Source organism: Melospiza melodia, chromosome 2 (genome assembly GCF_035770615.1).
Source record: "Melospiza melodia melodia isolate bMelMel2 chromosome 2, bMelMel2.pri, whole genome shotgun sequence".
NCBI lineage: Eukaryota > Metazoa > Chordata > Aves > Passeriformes > Passerellidae > Melospiza > Melospiza melodia.
In genome coordinates, this window is record NC_086195.1 from 15,311,491 (window position 1) to 15,331,856 (window position 20,366).

The following is a 20,366-nucleotide window of genomic DNA, read 5'->3' on the forward strand; positions in this document are numbered from 1 at the left end:
TAGAACAGAAACACCCAACAAAACAACTTCAGTTCAGGAGCTGCAGTGCTGCAAAGAGCCATTTTCCTCCCAGGTGGAACCATGCAATCTCCCATATTGTGTGCTAGCAGCAGGCTCGAGGGGCCACCACTGTGTAAGTGGGGTAGAGGAATGGGGCAGAGACTCCTGTGGAGTCAAAACCACTACTTGGAAAAAAAATCCCTTGTTCAGAAACAATGGAGCTCTTTGTCAAAGCATTTTGATGCTTTGACATAAAATGGCACTTTGAAACAGGCACATGTGCTCCAGTAATTCAAACAACATTTCCACCACTCAGTACAAGTTTTTTAGAATGCCAAATTTCTTGACACATGCCAGCCAGTGTCCTTGGTTAAATGCTTTCAGAGTTCTGGTATCTCCCTTTCCCTTGTGCAGAAAGGAAAACAGAGAAGAGCCACTAGAGAAGGCAGGCCCTGGATCAAAGTTCTCCTGGATGTGACAATCCCCAGCATATTGCAGTGGTAACTCATGCTGAGTCCCCTCTGTGCAATACCTGACATAAACTTCTCTGAACAATGTCCTGACTTCGTCTCTTCTTTATCAAAGGGGAATAACTGAGGGACTAAATCACTTATTCTACATTAATAAGAAATAAAACTGTGCTACTGTGATTGTACCAGCTACAGGTAATGTAGCTTACTCATGTTCAAACAATGCTAATACCTACAAAAGCAATGGTCCTCTATCAGGTAATAGAAGCAGGATAAAATCAGGAATGATTCTATGAAATACATAACAGAAAAAAATACAGAATGGGGATGTGAAAGGAAATTAGGAAATGTTCTGAGATGAGAGATTTATTAATGTATGGATCTACATCTCTAGATCATATAAAATTACATTTTCAGACCATTTTATTCTATGCAGTAAGGAATAAATCTAGACTGGCAGAGCTGATGACCTTTACAGTAACTCTCTCATTTTTAAAGATTTCCCCAGCTTTGCCATGGAAAGAAATTATGACAGGCCATTTTTTCCCCTCATGGTCACAATGCAAAAGAAGGCAATAGAGAAAGTTTAAACAAAAATTTCCCACAGAAGACTCCCACTGTGCTTCATGATGGCCCATAAACAAATCTTACCTCATCTCTACAGGATTTTGCTTTGTTGCAATAAGTAACTCTGGATTTTAGAAATGATCAGAGAGTATATAGAATTAGATGTAAAATCTCCCATATTCAATACCTTCACATTTCATTTGAGCAACCACTTCCGCCATTAAGAGCAAATTAATGGTATTACCTATTTCTTTCAAAGAGAAACAATGCAGATGTGAAAATATTCTCTAATCTGTGACAGGAATAATATACCTCAAGAACAATGCAGATATTATTCCACATAATTAAAAGAACCTAGCACTCCCTCCCAAGGAGACTAAGTATTAGTGTTTCACAAAATATATGCTCAAACAGAACTCAAATATAAAAGCTGCATATGCACATCTGCTCTCTTCAGTCTTGAGTTCAAGGGACTGAGAGTCTAGAGCTGGGAAAACAGATGTGAGATTACCAAGGCACATCCCCGAGATGATTTTAGCTAAGGAGCAATGAAACAACAGAAACTATCCCTTAAATCTGAGCAAGTTGCTATCCTCTCAGCTATTGCCAAAACACCTGTTTTGCTGTTCATCTCCAACTTTCCTGCCGTGGGGCACACAAGCAGTGCTGCAGGTTGGCCAAGAGTCCATTCAGTCTCCATCTCAGGAGGTGTTTAGCATCCAGCTGGGCAGAACCCTGAGAAGCCTCGTCTGACCTCAGAGCTTGCCCTGCTTTGAGCCAAAGACCAAGCACAGAACCTCTTGAGGTTGCTCCCAGACTGAATTATCCTATTACCCTATGCACTTTATGCTGGTTTCTGAGGCATCTGGGTTTTGTTTTTCTGTAGTAAATTCATTAGATGCCTTGCTCTTGCTGGCATCTTTCCTCCCTCTGTCCAACATTTTACTTGGAATTATGACAACTGGCTACCCATTAACCCTGTTAATCACCTTTTACTGGTCCCATCATTAGTAACAGCAATTCATACCTTATTTGAATGTGGAATTTAGTACAGATCTGAATAGGATTAAGTGAAAGAGATTAACTGTAATAGTAGAGGACTAGACCCACAGGCCTCTCTATTCCTCTCTGTTGATTGCACTAGACTAAAAATAATATAAAGCCAACTTCCATTAGCAAGGAATTTATATGCTGTTTCTCTCTTGCTTTTTCTCTCAGAAATGTAGATTTAATTTGAACCAAATTTTTACTAAACTGATGGAATAGCAAAAATTACCTTTGACCACAACAATTTTATGCCTATGGCACAAAACTGTCACAAGAAAGGCATATTTTGCTTATTAATTAACTGTTTCACTGCATTGTTTGTTTATTATGCTATACAGGTCACTTATGACCTAGATGAAGTTTCTATACAGATTTTAACAACATGAACACTATTTTTATCGCTTATCTTGTGTCTGCTACATTTGTGAAGTGCTGCATTCAAATGAAAGGATACATACAGTACTGTTTAGATGGTTTCTTTTGGGATGTAGAAGATGGCCAAGTCCTGGAATCACTATTCCAAATTTTAGAATATGAGTGAGACATGCTGCTCTCCTGTCTGAACCAAATATACAAACCCACAAGTATCCAACTGAAAGAAACCCCACATGTGTAGGCACTCAAAGCTGCCCATGGCCAATGAGGCTGTGGGACATTATGGTGTTTCAGACTCATAAAGGCAATAGGTAAAAATTTCCTATTATGTTTCTTTTTCTTATCCTACTTTTCCCTTAATTTTTTCAGCATTGTTCTTTCTATATGTCTCTCAGAGCAAAGGGCTGTCTATACCTGAACCATAGATTAGGCTGATGAGAAATGGATAGAAGCTCATGATGTCTTCACAGCACAACTGCACTTGCTTCTCTGCACTGCATTATATGAAACATTTGACTACACTTTTGCCTCTGAATAGACTTTGAGGCTTTTAAAATAACTCCAAATCAGATTATTCTATAACTTCATAAGCCTCTTCAGCTCTACTGCAATGCAGTGAGTTCCTTCCATTTCCATACATGTGGACCTAGCTACCATCACAGCTTATTTCCTCATTACACTGATGGAAAAGGGAGCAAGGAGCTGAAGTCTTAGAACAAGACAAACAACCCCCTAAGGCGACAAAAACTTAGCTGAGATGTGACCAGTATAACCTAGAGAAGAAAGATGTAAATGTCTTAAATGCTCCAGTTATCTCCAGAGAGGACATCCAGGCACTGAGCTCTTACCAGCCAAGCTCTGCTGGAGCTCCATGAACATGAAGCACTTGAGGAGAAACCCAGGCACCACAGCAGCTCAGTCTTGGACTTTGCCCTGAGGCACCCAGGAGCCTCCTCCCAGCCCAGTCTGAGACAGCTGTCTTTGAACAGTCCAGGCATCAGGAGAAATTACAGTTTGTTCACTTGTGACATTTTAACAGCATATGGACTACTTTTAGTAAAGGCTTGCATTTTTCTGCCTTCAGAGTAGAAGCACAGTACAGTGTGCACAATTATATTTCGACTGTAAAGGGATAACTTTCAACAAAGCAGTAAAGAAATGATTTTTAAAATAATTTCTCACTGTGGTAATTAGACACTGAAATTTTTCACGACTATTTCTAAAACTGTTCATTATGTTTATTTAATTTCTGTACAGTTACTTGAAATCCAGTGCACTTTCTTAGCTGGGAATATAAAATGCCAATGGTTTTTAACTGGAACACAACTATAATTTCTTGACATTACATAATTCTTACATTTTCAAAAGAGAGTTTAAGATTTCCTTTGCAGATAATTAAAGCACATAAGTCTGTAATCTATCTGCAAGTTTCAGTATTATTTTAATACATATATTTAAATGGAGATGAAAGACCACAGCAAAGAACTAACACTAATTCAAATATTAACAAAATTTATGGAGACTCTATTAGAAAATATTTTTTACTATGCACTCAGGTTAAACTGAACTTTGATACCAACTGCTAGATTTTTATTCTATAACAATTGCATGCCTAACTATAGACTACTGTGAAAACAGGGAGGAGAAAAAGAAAAAAGGAGGCTTGTTATTTAAATAATGCCATGGTTGGACTCCAGACACTTTTAAGTTACGAAAAAACCAACTCCATCTGTTGTAATGGTACAATGACATTCAAAATTTCAGACACCTACTTAAAATCTGTTCAACTCATTTTTAATCTGTTCTCTACAAATTTTTTGTTTATTTACAAATACCCATAACAAAAAAATTAACTGAACAGAAATTCTTTAAATACTGTGATATCCAAAATTGTAGGAAACTGCTAGTTTTTCAGTGGGGTAGTTTTGTTAGGGCTGTTTTTTTGTAAATCATTCTACACTATTTAATGTGTTTTAGTCGCTATTTTTATAAAGAAGAATTTTTGCAGAATTTTAGAAGAATTTTAGGTTGATGGGTAGCTAGCACATAAGTTTATTAGGAAACTATATGCACATGTTATGCACTTTTTAAGATGCTAGTTATTGGGTACTATGATTAAAGGTTTTATAAATACATGCATTTTTGATTCAAGAATTTTCATAAAAAAATATGTAGTTTAAAGTATTTTCACTTTTTACTTCCTTTCAGCCTTTCTGCAGAAAGGAAAAGGAGAAGTAAAGGAAAATCAACCACTTCAGTTAGATCTGAAGTTTTCAAAATCATGAGTTTTTTAGTGACTTCTTCTCTGTATTGACAACATCTAAACATATACATTTTGCATTCAACTTTTAGAAAGCATTTTCCTGTATTTTTTCTGGAGGGGTTTGTAGGAGGCAAGAAAAACCTGGAAATATGCATGATTTAAGTAGAAGTAATTTTGGCTAAAAGTTACTGTCTCCTTTCCAATTTATATTATTAGCTAAAAACTGACTTTTGCAATAGGTCCATAAACAAATCTTCTTCACTTGAAGTATTCCCAACAAGATCACTGTTGAAGCCAGCTGACCCTGGCTGATGCTGCCCCACCTGCTCTGCTGAGAAAACCCAAGGAGCTGCGCTGGCACAGCCACCTGGGGAGTTGTGGAGGGAGGAGCAGCTCCAACTGAGCCCTGCTCACACCCCTGGTCCTTGCTGCCTCCCTGGCAGAGTAGGAAGGAGAGAGCCTGGCTCTCCATGGGGGCTCACTGCAGCAAGTATTGCTGTGAATTATGTGATTAAGAGTTATCAGGCTGCATTTCAACCACATGGATGGTTATACATTGCTAAAGAGGAAAAAAAAGAAGTTTACCAAAGTTGGACCAACTTAATGCAATTTGCAGCACAACTCCAGCTGATAGCTTTTATTTCATTTCTCCCTTATTAAAAATAGAACTGGAATATTAAAGTGCATGTGTACATATCAACACACGTAAATTTAGCAAAATTCCAAGGGTACAAAACCTTGATTTATCTGCTCAACCCACTACTGAGCGATCTGTTTCAGTTACATGAACTTCAAGTGACACATTTCATACTAAACTAATTTTATTTGCCTTTGAAAATAAGGTAACTAAGAAAAATCCACTATTAATTAAACAAATTAAAATAGTCTGGTTATCACAGCATAGTGAGAAGCTGTTATTTTTCTGCCACTTGTCCTACAACTAGCGAGTCACTATGTATTGGTAAGAACACACGAACAACTGAGCATACACTGGAAAATGCAGAGGTAATGGGATGCAGGAAGGGAGAAGAAACAAGGTCAATAATATAAGTTTATCTGTGGAGGTTACAGCCTATTGTATACAGCAGGGAGTTATGCAAGAAAAAGCAATCTCACTTACTACCACCCACAATAGCCTGTAAGCTTTTCTTCACATGGCAATGCTGCTTCTAGGCTAAGGGGAAGTTGTATTGATCCAGTTAGCAGCAAATTATTATTAACCTGACACTGAACTTCTTCTGACCTATGACTATCTCCCTCCTAAATAACCACATTATTTTCCTTCAACAAAAACAAAGCACAACACACCAAGAAAATTCCTTTACAGAAAACATAATGAACTTGAGAAACTACAACAATATGTCAGAGTTTTCATCTCTTGTGCCCCAAAAGTTCAAGACAAAATGTGCTGTTCTCTGCCTACAGAAATAGATCACATTGAACACCTGCCTGCACATCAGATTAGCAACAGCTCGAACAGTTTGTCTCAGCTTAATAAAAACATTAACACACTGTGTTGGTTTCTTTTACAATACTGAGGAAGAAAAATAGAATGCAAGAACAATAACTTGTCTAGAAATAAACAAAACACCGAAAACAATTTCTAGGATGGGAAAAAAAACCAAAGAAGTGCATAAAATTTATATATGAGGATTCAGAAACACCAGAAGAGGATACAAGAGATGTTTAGTTCACAGACACAACACAAATTAGTTTTCATTTTGCTGTGGTATTGGCTATCACATTGGTTACGTTCAGTGGATACAAGCAAACCCTGTTCACTTTTCAAGGCTGCAACTGAAATGTACCCTTGACCAGACAGTTTTGATTGCAAAGGCAGGTCAGTAATACAATAAAAACTTTTGAAACTAGTGATTTAATGCAAGTTTAGTATCCTGACAGTCAGAAAAATGCTAGACTGACACAATCTTGTGATCATTTTAGAATATAACAATTTGAATCTGCTGGCATTTTACAGAATAGCTTTTAGCAAATAACAACCAGGCACTTCTACATTACCATGGTAATTTTTTTAACACCATCCACTTTGTTTACAGCAGAAAAAATAATACCATTTCTGCTGTGGTAATTTAATTCAGCAGTGTATTTTTTTTGATCAAAGATTTTTCTTTTCTATACAGCTATACATAAAAGCAGCAGAAGGAGCTGAAGTCAGCATTATTGTAAAAGCTGCTTTTCTGCAGAAAAGCTTCACAGTAAAAAGGCAACCAACCTGCTCACGTCAATGGCTGCAAAATCCAAAAGGAAAAAGGCCAGTGGGATGCATTTTAGTCCAAAATTATTTAACATTTGTAGCAATGGAGTCAAAAAAGAATGAAAACATCACTGAATAAAGGTAACAGAATCAAAGACCAGAGAATGACACCTTACTGCTGAGTGAGCAGCATGGCTTTTACTCCAGGGAATTCAGTAAAAGGAAAAATAGAAGAAAAAGAAGAAGAAATGAAATGTGCATGCTTTCTATTTCACAGAGAACACACATTAAAAATATAATTTCAGATCAAGGAGATCCCACACCAGACTCCAGATTCCTGGAGCTTCAATACTCCTTTGTTATGGACTTGAGAGTCATGGGGGTCCAGTTTGAGGGTCCAGAGTCCTTACCCTCACATATTTCATACTTAGGGTTGCTTCAGAGACAAGGATTATTCATCAAGCATATCCAAGAAGTTACATGTTTCAACATGACCAACCATATACAATTTACTCTTTTTAAGAACAAAGAATGCAAGATAAAAGCTTTTAGATTGGGAATATCCATCTTGCCTATAACTGATTTGAAATAATACCATTACAGAAAAAATAAAACTAAAACCAAGTAACAAACACACTCTCATTCCAAGGCTATGGATAAAATCACTAATCAGTCCTTTGAGCATTTAAATAGAGAAGTAGTGAACAGGAATGGTTATGTAACCTTTCCAAGCAGCTTCTGGAAATTTATGTGCTGTGCTGGCATACATACTTTAGGAAGGATGCTTAAGATAGTTTAGGATTAGATATGAAAATTTGAAAGAATTTTGAGAATGAGGAAAGGATGTGAAAACACAATTTTTGAAGAAAAACCTAAGAAGATCATTATAACTCTTGCAAGCAAGAGGAGTCTACAAAATTATTTGATTATAACCTGTAAAATCCTATATTGAGGGATAAATTTGGTAACTAAAGATGTTTAAAACCAGAGGATAATGGATAATGGTACATTTAAAATTACAGTTGGACTTAGAAGCCAGGTAAACACAGGGTAACAGATGAATACTCTTAAAAACAAGAGCAATGAGGGATTTGAGCTACTTAACAAGCCTGGTGGAGTGTTCTTTAGCACTGGGACCTTATGCAAACAATTGAGGCACTACAGGTTCAAATTTAACTAAAACCACATGGTAAAGGCTGCTCTTTACTTTAGAAAAATCTACTGGCTTGTGGTATACACAGCACAGAGTCACAGTATTCTCTCTTCCCCTGATATTCTAGCATGATGAAAACATTGACTTCTGAAAAAACCCAGACCAAACCAAACAAAAAAAACCCTCTAGCTCTTTCACTGCTATCAGGGTAGTTCTTTTACACTCAACTCATGCGTATTGGGAGGCTTCAATTTACAAATAATCTGAAATCTTTGGGAAAAACTAGGTAGCTGCTGATTGCAAAAAGAAAATTTTAATAGGACAGCCACTCTTTTAGTGATCTTTAAGATGCAATTTGAGTATAAAGTATGTTTTCATTGTCTGATTTGTTATCTATAGCTTAATAAAATTTTACTGCAAACAGATAGGAGTTCCTTGTGTGTTATCTGTACTCCCCCATTCTTTGTGTGCTCACTGCACTGTTTATTTAAGATTGGAAGAAAAGTTTTGCCCAATTTATTAAAAAACCTTTGACTCTGCTGTGTGGCAAAAGAAATAAGCACCAGAATACTTGGGTGTCATTACCACTAAGCAGAAACTCTGGAACTGCATGATAGCAGCCAGCTTCCAGAGGCACATCAGCAAGATTCAGCTGCAGAGCACTGTAAATGCTTTGTGAAGGGCTCCTTTCTTTTTCCCATTTCTTGGACAAATCAATAGTCCAAGATTCCTTTTTCTGTTTACTTCAAGCATTTTGCTCCATAACCAAATCAATAGTCCAAGATTCCTTTTTCAGTTTACTTCAAGCATTTTGCTCCATAACCAGTTAGCAGATCAATACTCATTTTTATTCTAAAGAATGGATAACCTTTATTTATTTTTATAAAGTAATAAGCTCCAACTAAACTTTCAAATAGATGCTGAAGATTTAACGGCATTACAGAGAGAGATGGCAATGATGCACAAGAAGGATTAGCTGATACTTGTGGAATTTGGGGTGGTAACATTTGAAATGTTTTGTGGATGGATATCCAAAATAAATGAAAAATGCTTGTTGTCAATTCTATGCTTGCTGTTGCTCATTAACTTCCAAACCAGAGCTTTGAGAATCCGCCAGTTCCTGTATGCATTGTTAATTTTGTAGAATTTGGAAACTAGACTTACTATGTTACAGAGGGAACCAAAGCAAAAAAAAAGATGGCACCCTAAAATAAAAGATTTTGTTACTGCATAGTGTCAGGAATTTAACATATACTGAGAAACAAATGTCACTGAGAGATGAGTATTCTCTCGATACATGTAAAGTGCTATGGGGTGAATGTCTTATTTTAAATATGTTGTGTGATCTTCTAACTCTATTTTTCAGACACACTTAAAAACGAGCAAGTTACTGCAATTTTCCTTTTGCATCCTATCCAGCAGAACTGCTACCTTCACATTTATACCTGCATTCCTGAGGGCTGTATGTTAAAAACAGTTACATGCATTAGAGCTCCTCTTACCTCAAAGGAAAACAAACACCTCCCACAAGTTTTCCTGCCATTATCAGGCCTTCCAAGTACCTGTAGTAAAGGGGCTGTCTGACAACACTTAGCATACTGCAGTGATGGAGATGCTGGGAAGAAGGTATCTAGCCAGTCAGGAAACTGCTGCTGCTTCCTTTTCCATCAGCAGCAAGCAAGGCAGAGATACCACACTGCATTTCAAAAGTGCCGTTTTCAAATACAGGGAATAAAATAATGCTGTCCATCCTTCATCTTAACAGCAAAATCAAGAATTCTGAAATATTTCTTGGAGACTTAGTTATTGTCTGAAGAATATAAATCAGTGCAACAGCAGCAGTCCAGAGAAGGTTTGAAGAACACTATTAAATCAAGACTGTCTCTTACTACAAGCACAGAGCAAAGACTTTTGTTAATATTATTTTTACTTACATGGTACATAGCAGTTTCTGGTCCAGGTGTGCCCATGACTTCTTGCCTCAATGACTCCATTTGTAAACTAGGCAACAGTGAGTAATGACTTGGACTACTACTCTTGTCTCCCTTCTTTTTGGACTTTTTCCCAGTATCCTTTTTGCTATTCCTTTGAAACATGTAATCTTCTTGACCTATTTTCTCATTGCTCATATAGCGAAGCAATGAATTTTCTGTTGAAAGGAAAGTAATGCAAAACATCATTGTGAACTTTTACATGCATGTAAATCCTGCTTCCAGAACATGCAATATTCTTGCTAAGATCTACTGCCAATTTTAACTCTTTGGGACTATTTAATTTACAAAACCCATATGCTTCTTTGGTTCAGATATAATAAGAAAGAAAACTTCTGGTAGGGAAAATTCATGACTCTTATTCTGGTATGTTTTAAATAAAGGGGACAAAATATAAGAGAAGATGCACATCAATAAATTTTGTCTTGGAGTTTAAAAAAAATGAGCAATGATGGACCTATGATAATTTTGTGGGTTTTGCTACTTTTTTAACCAGGAGTCATAATTAATACAAAAGTCAGTGGCACCACACATTTTAAACTAATTTGCTCTGAATGTTCATTGGGGATCATTCACCATATCATACATACTTTCCCTGAATACTCTTCAGCATGTACTAATTTGCAGCTGACCCAGAAGCAATGTCTGTCAATTTAGGAAACCTCATCCGATTTCTTTTTCACAAAATTGTCTCTCTTTCCCTGCATTAATGTGAACTTCTAGTACCCACAACCTCCTGTGGCAAGATGTTCTTCAGCTTGAACATGAACTGCACCAGCTCATTTTCTTTTTATCCAGCATCTGACAGGGATATTTGAGCTCTTTGCTCTTGTTTCAGATTAAACACTGACAAACCTATTTCCTTACTTCAGTCCACGCAAGCTTTTATAAAATTTTATTATGTCCTGCTCCCAAACTGAGAATGGCCAGTCTGTGTAACTGGCCCCAGTTCAGAAGTCAATTCAGGCATCTGATTAATTTTTGTTGTCTCCTAAACTTTCTTGAATTCAACTGTATTTTTCTTAAGAGATTAAGAGACTGGAATTCCACACACATACCATGACAACAACTGACAGGGCAGCATAAGAATGCTTCTAAATTTGGTCTTGTATTCTTTTCCTAATAATTCCTAAGTATTTCATTTGGTCTTGTATTCTTTTCCTAATAATTCCTAAGTATTTCGTTTTGTGATCCCTACTGAATATTTAGTTATTTTTACAGAAATAGCTATCATTGCTGTAACATCTTGTTCTTGGTTGATAACAGCAATCTCAGAGGTTGCTGTTATCATAATTTTGTACGTGGAGTAATGTATCCAAGTCTCACAACCCAGAGAAAAACTTATCCTCTTTGATTTTGAAGTAAATCCCATTCTGGTCTAGAATGTTTTCCAACCAACTTCTCAATCCTAAAATAGACTCTGCAAAAAATTAGGCATATATAATAAAGAAAATACCAAAACAGGTTCACAAACATATATAGCTAAGCAGGCAGCAAAATGATGCTGAAATATATAGCTTAATGCAAGATAAAACCTTGCCTTGTATAAGATGTGTGTTCAGATTACTTACCTCTCCTAGTATCTCTTTTTATTTTATTGGGATCTTCATAATCTCCCACCCAGTTATATTCTACTGGCATAGAAATAGGCCTCAGCTTCCCTGGAAACAGAGGAAAAAATTGAGATCATGCACCATAAGGCAGCATTAACCCAACATTCTTTAGAAGAAAGAACAAATTATGTGCTAAGCTGCAATTCTACAGGGTTGCTTACGAAAGAGGATCCAGCATTGCCTCTGAACAAGAGGTTAAGACAGGAGTTCTGTTCTCTTTAACAGAAAAGAAGCAGCTAAGTATTTAATGGAATTTTTTTAAAGTTTAGAAAATAAATCCAGTGCCCTACAAAGTCATCAGTGGAATGACGTCTGATACTGAAAATACATTCAAATTACTTCAGCTTTCACTGAGCAGTATCTATTTCTTATTCTGGAAGCCCCTGGCACACACATGGGAGAACTGTTTTAAAGCACATGAGAATTGTTGGTAACAGAAACTCGTGCATATCACTGAAGTACCTTCACAAATAGCATATTAGCTGGTGGGCTTACAAGATCCATCAGTGACTGAGAAAGGAAATAGAAAACCTCTACATGTCATTTCTTTTGTAGCATTTTATCCACAGAAAGCAAAGTGCATTATTATTGCTAAATTCACTTTGATCTCAGACAGCAATAAAAATAAATATATTTTATATATTTAAAATTAAAAAAAAATAAAATTAGCTGAAGACTATTCTGTCTTTTAAATTTTGACTGGAAGCTGCTGAATTGATTTTAAAAAATGCTGTAAACTATGATTTCTGTTTAGGGACTTCACATAAATAGCTGGAAATCAGTAAAATCAGTGTGCTAAGGAACTTAGTGGGGCCACTTAGAATAGTCTTAGAATGGTCTGAATTCTTTAGCAAGTTAAACAGTGTATTGAAACAAAGTGTATGCAAATAATATATTGAAACAAAACAGAGAAGCACAGCACATGGCATATTATCTGACAGATTGAAAACAAAATGTTTTCCCAACAAGATCAGCCCTTGCTCTTTTTAAATCAATCTACCAGTCACAAATCCAAAAAGCAAGTAAATAGTTTGATTTTAAAAGTAGCAAAGCTTAAAGTAAAAACTTCAAAAGTCCTGTAAATTATTTTAGTAGAAAATTCCTACATTAAAATTTTACTCCACATTTTGAGGTTAAATTCAAGATACACTGAAAAAAAATACATGTTTATAATGAAAACAAATATTGAAACATGTCCATCTCCCTGCTGTAGTACTGTGTCCATGGAAAACACACCAACACCATTCAGCCAGCATAATGATAGAAGTTTTTATCATCTTAAAAAAAAATATTGACAAAAAAAGTTGTACATTCTGTTCAGACCACAGGATCAGGTCACAAATACTTCACTACTCAGGAAAATCATAATTTTCTCTTATCATTCATTTTACTATTTAGGGACACATATTTAAGTCTGATTGAAGCTGGTGAGATTTAGTGCATGCAGTCATTTCCTGAGTGGGGAATGCATTCGGCTCATGTTTACTTGATCAAAAACAGCTCTCAACAGTTTCTTTTTCTAGAAAGAAAACTTTCTTTTCTTTGTGAGGCTAAACACATAGTATCTTATTAACTGCACACTTAATAAAATAGAAAAGCTACAAAATTGATTGTTTAAATCTCTTATTAAAAGTAACAACAAATTTTCTGCAAAACCTTCAGCTGTTCAAAGCACCTGCTTTTGCATCTGGCATTAAAACTGCAATGATCAAATTTGTTTCTTTCCTTAAATTCAAGTTTCATTTGTCTGTTTCCTCTCCTAACAACCTTGGTTTTACACCCCTATGGATTCCCTAATCTCTTTTCTATGAAAAGGACACTTAGGAAAATTTTCATCTTGCATGTGAACAGAAGCTTTCCAAGGCAAATTAGCAGCAACTATGGAAGACTTCAAAGCCAGGAAGAGCAACAAAGAGAAATATCTTTGTTAACATTGTCAAAAAATATCAAAAAATTCCAGTAAAGAAATTACTAAGGGCCTTATTAACCTCTCACGAAGGAGAACTGAGAAAATTTTTGTAAAAAAGTTGACACATCACAAGATTAATGGTAAGTACATGTTGAAAATAATTATTTCTCTAGGCCTGGGAACTCTCTCTGACCTTCTTTAATGGGTGACCATAAGCCAGAAGAGTGTTATTGTCATTTTCCAGATTTCTGTGAAACCCTAAGGCCACGCCTACCCACAAACCTTATGCTAACAAATGCATGTGGGAAATTTTAGAATTTAATGCTGAAATGGTAATATTTTTAGAAAATACCCTTAAATGAAAATGGACTTGACAATTCATTAAAAATGGAACTGAATTCATTAAAAAAGTGAGATCAAAAGTGAAAGACTGTAAAACAAATGTGTTAAATAATGACTGATTTTCAGTGGAGTCTTTGATCCATGTCTTTATGACCCTTTCCGCTAACAGAAAAAAAAAGGCAGAAAAAGCTATCCTATAACAAAATAATAGATTCAGCAGTCCTTGAAGAAGAAATGTGTTCTTCCCTCTCAACCACCAGCATTAAAATTTAATGTCTGGAACAGTGAGTACATCTCTGTTAATGGAACTGACTGCAGCCACCAATTGTAATACTTGAAATACTGGAGTAATAAAATTGATGTATCCATTTTCAAAACTTAGTTATTTTGCACAGAATGGGCATGGTTAGAAAACACTTGAAAACACTTTGAAATCAAAAGGATTCTGAAGATTTTTCAGCAGGATGGTGTACTTGTGTAGAAAGAGTGCATTTTGTGAAAATGCAACCTTTCATGTTGTGCAAGCATGTTGCTCCAGGTCCTGAGGATACTTTACACAGCTCAAGTTCAATTTATATCAAGGTTCCCAAGTGATTCTGGGGCATAGCTGCATGATGTACTAAATCTATGCTTCCTCATAATTTACATCTATTTTCTTCACAAAGGGATATGATGACAGGACTGTTACAATAACTAACATACAGCTTGTGCTCACTTTTAAAGCTGAAGTAACACAGCAGGTAGGTTGAAAAAATGTTCAAGTGTGTGCTCAGCTAATACTACAGCAGTCAAAATAACTTTTTTAAACGTGAGATATCCTATTCATTTTCTTCCACAGCCTACCAACTCTATGTCTGCACAATTTTATAGTTGGCAACAGAAAACCAGGTCTCCTAGTCCAAAGCTAAACCAGTTACCACACTAGGTAGAGTTCCAACAGCTTCAAGGGTAAAATAAGTTGGAGTAGAAGGGTTTGAGCATCAGAACTCTCACCAGAAATTGTTCCTGAATTCTCATCCAAAATAAGCCAAAATCCAAGATGTGGATGTAGCACAAATACACATGTGTGCTCACATGCAAAGTTCCTTTTGTAACAACCTATGATCTCAAATAATGAGGAACTGCTATATGTAAAAAGCCACCACTTGTAATATAGGAAGTTACAGGAGGTTAATACAGTACTACCAAAAAAAGACCACTGTCATCAGTCATACTTCAATTCTGGGACTAAAGAATTATAGAGTTTTAGAGAGCAGTGCAGCATGAAAGCAGAAAGTCACCTCTTGGTAAATCTGAAGGGATTTGATTGCTGTTACACCTAAGAAAAATTTTCCAAAGCTGAATTCCAAAGCTTATTCAAATCTTGCCCTTCCAATGAGAGAAACTCCATTCTGAATTTTTAGTAAAAAAATATGAGCTTCTGGTATATGTTTTTTCAATAAAATCATACTGAAACATAGTCTGGAAAACTAAGCTGATAGCAAAAATATATATACAGAAATACCATCAATTTTAAACTGGACTTACCTATCATAGTAAATATTTTTCTTTCCTATAACAGAATAAGCTCTTTGGCTGAAATTATACTAAAGTAGTATTTAATTCTCAGCAAAATCAATGGCCACCAGAAGTATTTTCATGGTTAAAAACAAAAGCAGATGCATGAAAATCCTAAAATCAACAAATGGTGATTATCTTTATGAGATCAATGCTGTACCATATGTTGGTGTGCTCTCTCTCCTTCCAGGACCACTTGTTCTTCCCTTCTCGTACTCATAGCAGTACAAAACTGCATCTTCCTCAACCACGTTGAAGCGTTTCCGATATTCTTGGTCCAGAAATGAGTTTGGAGATTCAGATCCTGTATGAACCGGTTTGCCCACTATATGTCTGCCAACATCGTCACAGGGGAGATTTCCCTTTTCATCCCTTCAGTTAAAAAGAAAAGTTTTTAATATATTGAGATAAGACACTGAATTTTTTATACTGCGAATATTGCAATAAACATGGGCCTATGCCAATATTTTATATGCTGAAACAGATGAAATCCACCCCACATCAGGAGCACACAGCATATATGCATTTATATGCCAGCTACCTCACACATCTCTGCTTGTTACTGATTTATCCATCTCATGGATTTCTCTTGAAAATTATTATAGAAATAAAATTGATGTGCCATTACTCTTTTAATTTTTCTTGGTTTTTTCTGGAATCTACCTAGCACTTTGGGATTTAGGGAAGAGGAGAAATGTTGGCCGTACATCGCATACTTTTAAGACATGTCTACGCGATAAGCATCAGCAAACTCAGTCTGGTTCCTCACACTTTATCCCAGATCAAGATGAACCAGGCACAGAAGATGTACAGACACCTGACATAGTTTTGCACAATCATTTCAGGTCTAGAAGTTGTATAGGCACATCCACGCAGTTTCACATACAGTGTGCAGCACTTGCTTATCAGCTGCTACCCCAGGACAGTGCTCACTCTGCACTTTGTGTCAGATCCCCATTATCTTTTTGCTTTCCTCCACCCGTGCCCCACTCTTTGAAAATGGAAACTAGTCAAAGGCATCAAACAGCAGTGCTGGGTTAGGAGTCCTTTCTTGCACTAGATGAACCAGGACTTATCTAGTAAATGTGCTGCTACAACTGCCTGGAGATGGCTGCAAAAGACCTGATCAGACAGCCGTTTCTGGGCAGCACAATAAAGGTGGTCAAGAGAGAAGTCAGTATTCAACAGGTAATCAAAAGACAAGCTGGGCCATATGCTCTTGTTGGAGTCCTTCAGCTACTGTGAACCTCCATGTGAGTTCCAAGCTGGCCACCATGCTGACCCCTACTTCACCTGGCATCTTGAGACTCCATCTGAGGACCAAGCAAAGCCTCCTCATGGCACCCAGGCAGCCATGAAGGATGAGAAAAGGCCATCCTGCCTCGGTGTGACAGTGCAGCATCACAAACCCCCACTGATCACTACACTCACTTTGGCCAAGCTGCTTTCCCAGAGCAGGCATGGTGTTGGCTTAGGGGAGAGGCTGGTGCAGCCCCAACAGGGCTGTGGGCTCTCCTCCAGCCACAGAGAGCCCTTCTGTGCTGACAGAGCTGGGCACCCCAGCAGGTGACAGGATGGACACTGACATAAACCAGCCAGATGCTGATTGATGCTGCAACCACCATCAGGGCTGGCCCAAAGAAGGCAGTGCAGCCTGACCTAGAGGGATATTTACTGCAAGCATGGAGTTAATACAGAGCCATCAGACAAACACCCTTTGCCACAGCCCTCTAGAGATGAAGGCTCCAGTTCCCATCCCCAAAGGTACTTGATAAATATGAGCAGGCACTAACACACAACCAGCACTCCTAAGCAACCAGCACATGGCAAGTGTTGGTCCCTTTTTGTCGTGCCATCCATGAGAGGATATGTCAGGAGCTGTACTGTCTGTGGGTATCATCACCCAGCCTTTGGGTTTTACAATTTACATCAAACTATCGAGTCTTTTCCACTATTTTAGGAACAAAAGGAGGCTTGATTGTTTGCTTTTCTTCCTTTGGAATGGCAACAACAAGCTGAGAAACAGATGTTGAGCAGTTTGATAATACCCAAAATACACACATGATTTAATATAGTTAATCATGGGCAAAAAATCTGATGAAATGCCCTAAGAAATTAGGGCATTCAGAAACACTGCCCCCTATGAGACAGGTGAACTCAAGAACTGTCCATTTGGATTAAGCTGATGAAAAAATTCAAATGTACCAAGCCTAATCTCTCAACAAAATTACAGCTTGTACTAATATGTATTATAAGATTTAATCTGAATTGGTCCAAACTACTGCATTATCATCATGATTTAAGAGCTGTTATTAAAAATAATCACAATTCATTTGGAAGTTCTATATTTGTACAGCAGAACTCAAAAACTGAAGAGTAGTGAATGTTTAGCAAAAATACTTTAAAAACGAGGATGCACTTCTTATCAAATAAAAATATTGTGACGGTAAACATAACCAGTTTCAGGAGCACTAGGTTTTTACCAAATGACTACTGCATTCAAAGAGAAACACACCTAAGACTACTCTTTGGATGGGCTTTTCTTCCCCCCCAACTTTTTTTATGTTTTTGGATTGGAATTAAATACTTGGTTCTTTTCTGTAAATTTTCTGAAAACCATGCCCTTAAAATATTTATGTGAGCATAACAAAGAATTGTTATCAGGGAGGTAAAATATGTATTTAATTACTGTGCACAATTCAAGTGTTATGACTAAGAATATTCTCATTTAATCTAAAGAAAAAAAATAGTTATAGTAAACTAAAGTATGGTGAGTTCAACTGGGTTATACATGCCACATTTGAAATAATTCTTTTTTTCCCTGAGAAACAGAAACCAAGCCATGTACATGGAAGGAACATGGGGCACAGCTTAAGGCTTCACAAAAGGCTTCTGACATCCTCATGAAGCCAAAATCACACTTGTGCCCTGCAAGGTTTTTCATATATCTGAAAAGTAATAATTTATCATAGAATGTCAACTCCTCCTCCCCAGGAGGGAATTTAACTTGCCATATACCTCACTCTTGGACAAGCCCCTGGAAAGTCCTGTCAGTATCAGGTCTTCTTATCAACTGGCTAGAGGAGTTGCTGATAAGAAAGTGTAAGAAAAACTCAGGTACAAGACACTGAGGTGCAAGAAAGAACATGCTGCCCTTATAACCTTTCCAAGAAAGGTAACTAAAAGAAAAGCAACAATTAATTTAAAAATACATTAACTGGACATGTGATACCTGTGTCTAGGATTATGGAAGCTTTAGGAATTCTGATTCCTCTTAAAGACAATCCTAAAACTCTGGGCAGCCACTTTTTGCACTATTTGTAGGCCATTCAGGAATTCAGGAATCTGTGTACATTATGGAATTATACTGAATCATTTGTGTTTGTGTAAAGGTAGGCTAATGAATTTGCAAGGAGAATCTGCTGCTCTTCTGGCTCAGCAAGTCCAGAGGCCTGGGAGAGATGAAAATGCTGTTCCAGGTGGCAGGTCAGAGTATCAGCTGTACTGACAGGGAACAGCAAGGTTACTGCACAGTCTGGCTGAGTGGCCACACTAAAACACAAATCTGAAATTTCTCAAATATCAGAGAAAGAAAACACTATGGCAGGACTGAACAGTTCTGTTCTTGGTGTTGAAAAGTTTCTTTCATTTAACTCAGACTCTCTTGCTGCATTATCATTATTGGGCAAGGGGACAAATATGAGCTCCTTTCCTAGTTACAGATCCAGGGTTTCAGGTAAATTTTGCTCTTCTGAATGAGACTGTTGCAGCCAATTGATGACCCCATATAGGAGAAAATAGGGTACTGGACCATCTTTTCTGAAGGCTGCTTTTTGCAGACAAGATACTGATTCAGAATATTCTGGGTCTGATTCAAGACATCTACCCTTAATAACCAGTTTACCTGCAAAATACAGTATTAATACAGTATTATCTACAGGGAAGACTAATAAATAGGTATGAATGGAATGGTCAGTTACTTCACAAACATTTTTTAATCCAATTGTGCTGAGAAATGGTCTTTTTTACCTTGGAACATAAGGTTCTGTTGGAGGAGGAGGTATGTAGAGATCTTGAAGGGCAGAGCTGTCTCTTTTTGTAGGTGTGCTGATAGTGCTGGATGGAGTAGCAACACTGCTTGTAGGGCTTCTAGGAATAAGAGGCTGGTTCAAAAGAGAAAGAGAAATAATCAGGATTATCCTTATATATTACATATTTTTATTTGTAAAAGCCAAAACCAGAATTAGTTCAGAAATCTAAAGAAATAGTTAGCAGTTCTAACATTCTGGGTGATTTTAAACTGACTAAAAACCCACTCATGCTAAGAGGACAGATCTACAAATGGACACGTATTGTGCTTATAAAATTAACTCCTCTGATTGCATCTTTTTCTCTTTAGAACAGCAAGTTTATTGCCAATGCCCATAAAATCAGTGATCACATGAGCTACTGGTGAAGGCTTAATGAGTAAATAACATACAGAATCCAGTTAATTCCTTAAATAAACTAACATTGTAAAGAAAAAGTCTAGTGTTTATAGCAAAAGGTGCATAAGTAGGTATTAAATTGAATGTCAAGTCCTTCCATCTGCTCTACAGCTTAAGAATTAACTGTAAAAGCCTCAGCTTATGCCTGCAGATGCTGTTAAATCAGGTGCTGCATCCTCAGAGCACACACGCTATGAAAGAATCAACTGGAGATTATTATTATTATTATTCATTCTCCTGGGTACACTCCTCACAAAATAATATTTATTCACAGGTAAATAAACTGTACCTTCCTTTCAAAATAATAATGCATTCTAGCTATCATTCTAGTCCATACAGTATCCTTTTCTTAATCACATTTTTTCACAAGATTTTCT

General features: G+C 36.9%; 1 protein-coding gene across 7 annotated transcripts in view; it reads right to left on the minus strand.

Moving 5' to 3' along the window:
- CNKSR2 (connector enhancer of kinase suppressor of Ras 2) overlaps window positions 1–20,366 on the minus strand; it is a 206,348-nt gene that overhangs the window by 65,761 nt on the left and 120,221 nt on the right. For all 7 annotated transcript variants that reach the window (XM_063182554.1, XM_063182551.1, XM_063182546.1 and 4 more), the window contains 4 exons: window positions 19,532–19,665; window positions 15,663–15,874; window positions 11,653–11,742; window positions 10,025–10,239 (listed from right to left, as the gene is read on the minus strand). In XM_063182554.1, the coding sequence (XP_063038624.1) occupies window positions 10,025–10,239; window positions 11,653–11,742; window positions 15,663–15,874; window positions 19,532–19,665 (651 nt within the window). The remainder of the gene's footprint in view (window positions 1–10,024; window positions 10,240–11,652; window positions 11,743–15,662; window positions 15,875–19,531; window positions 19,666–20,366) is intronic.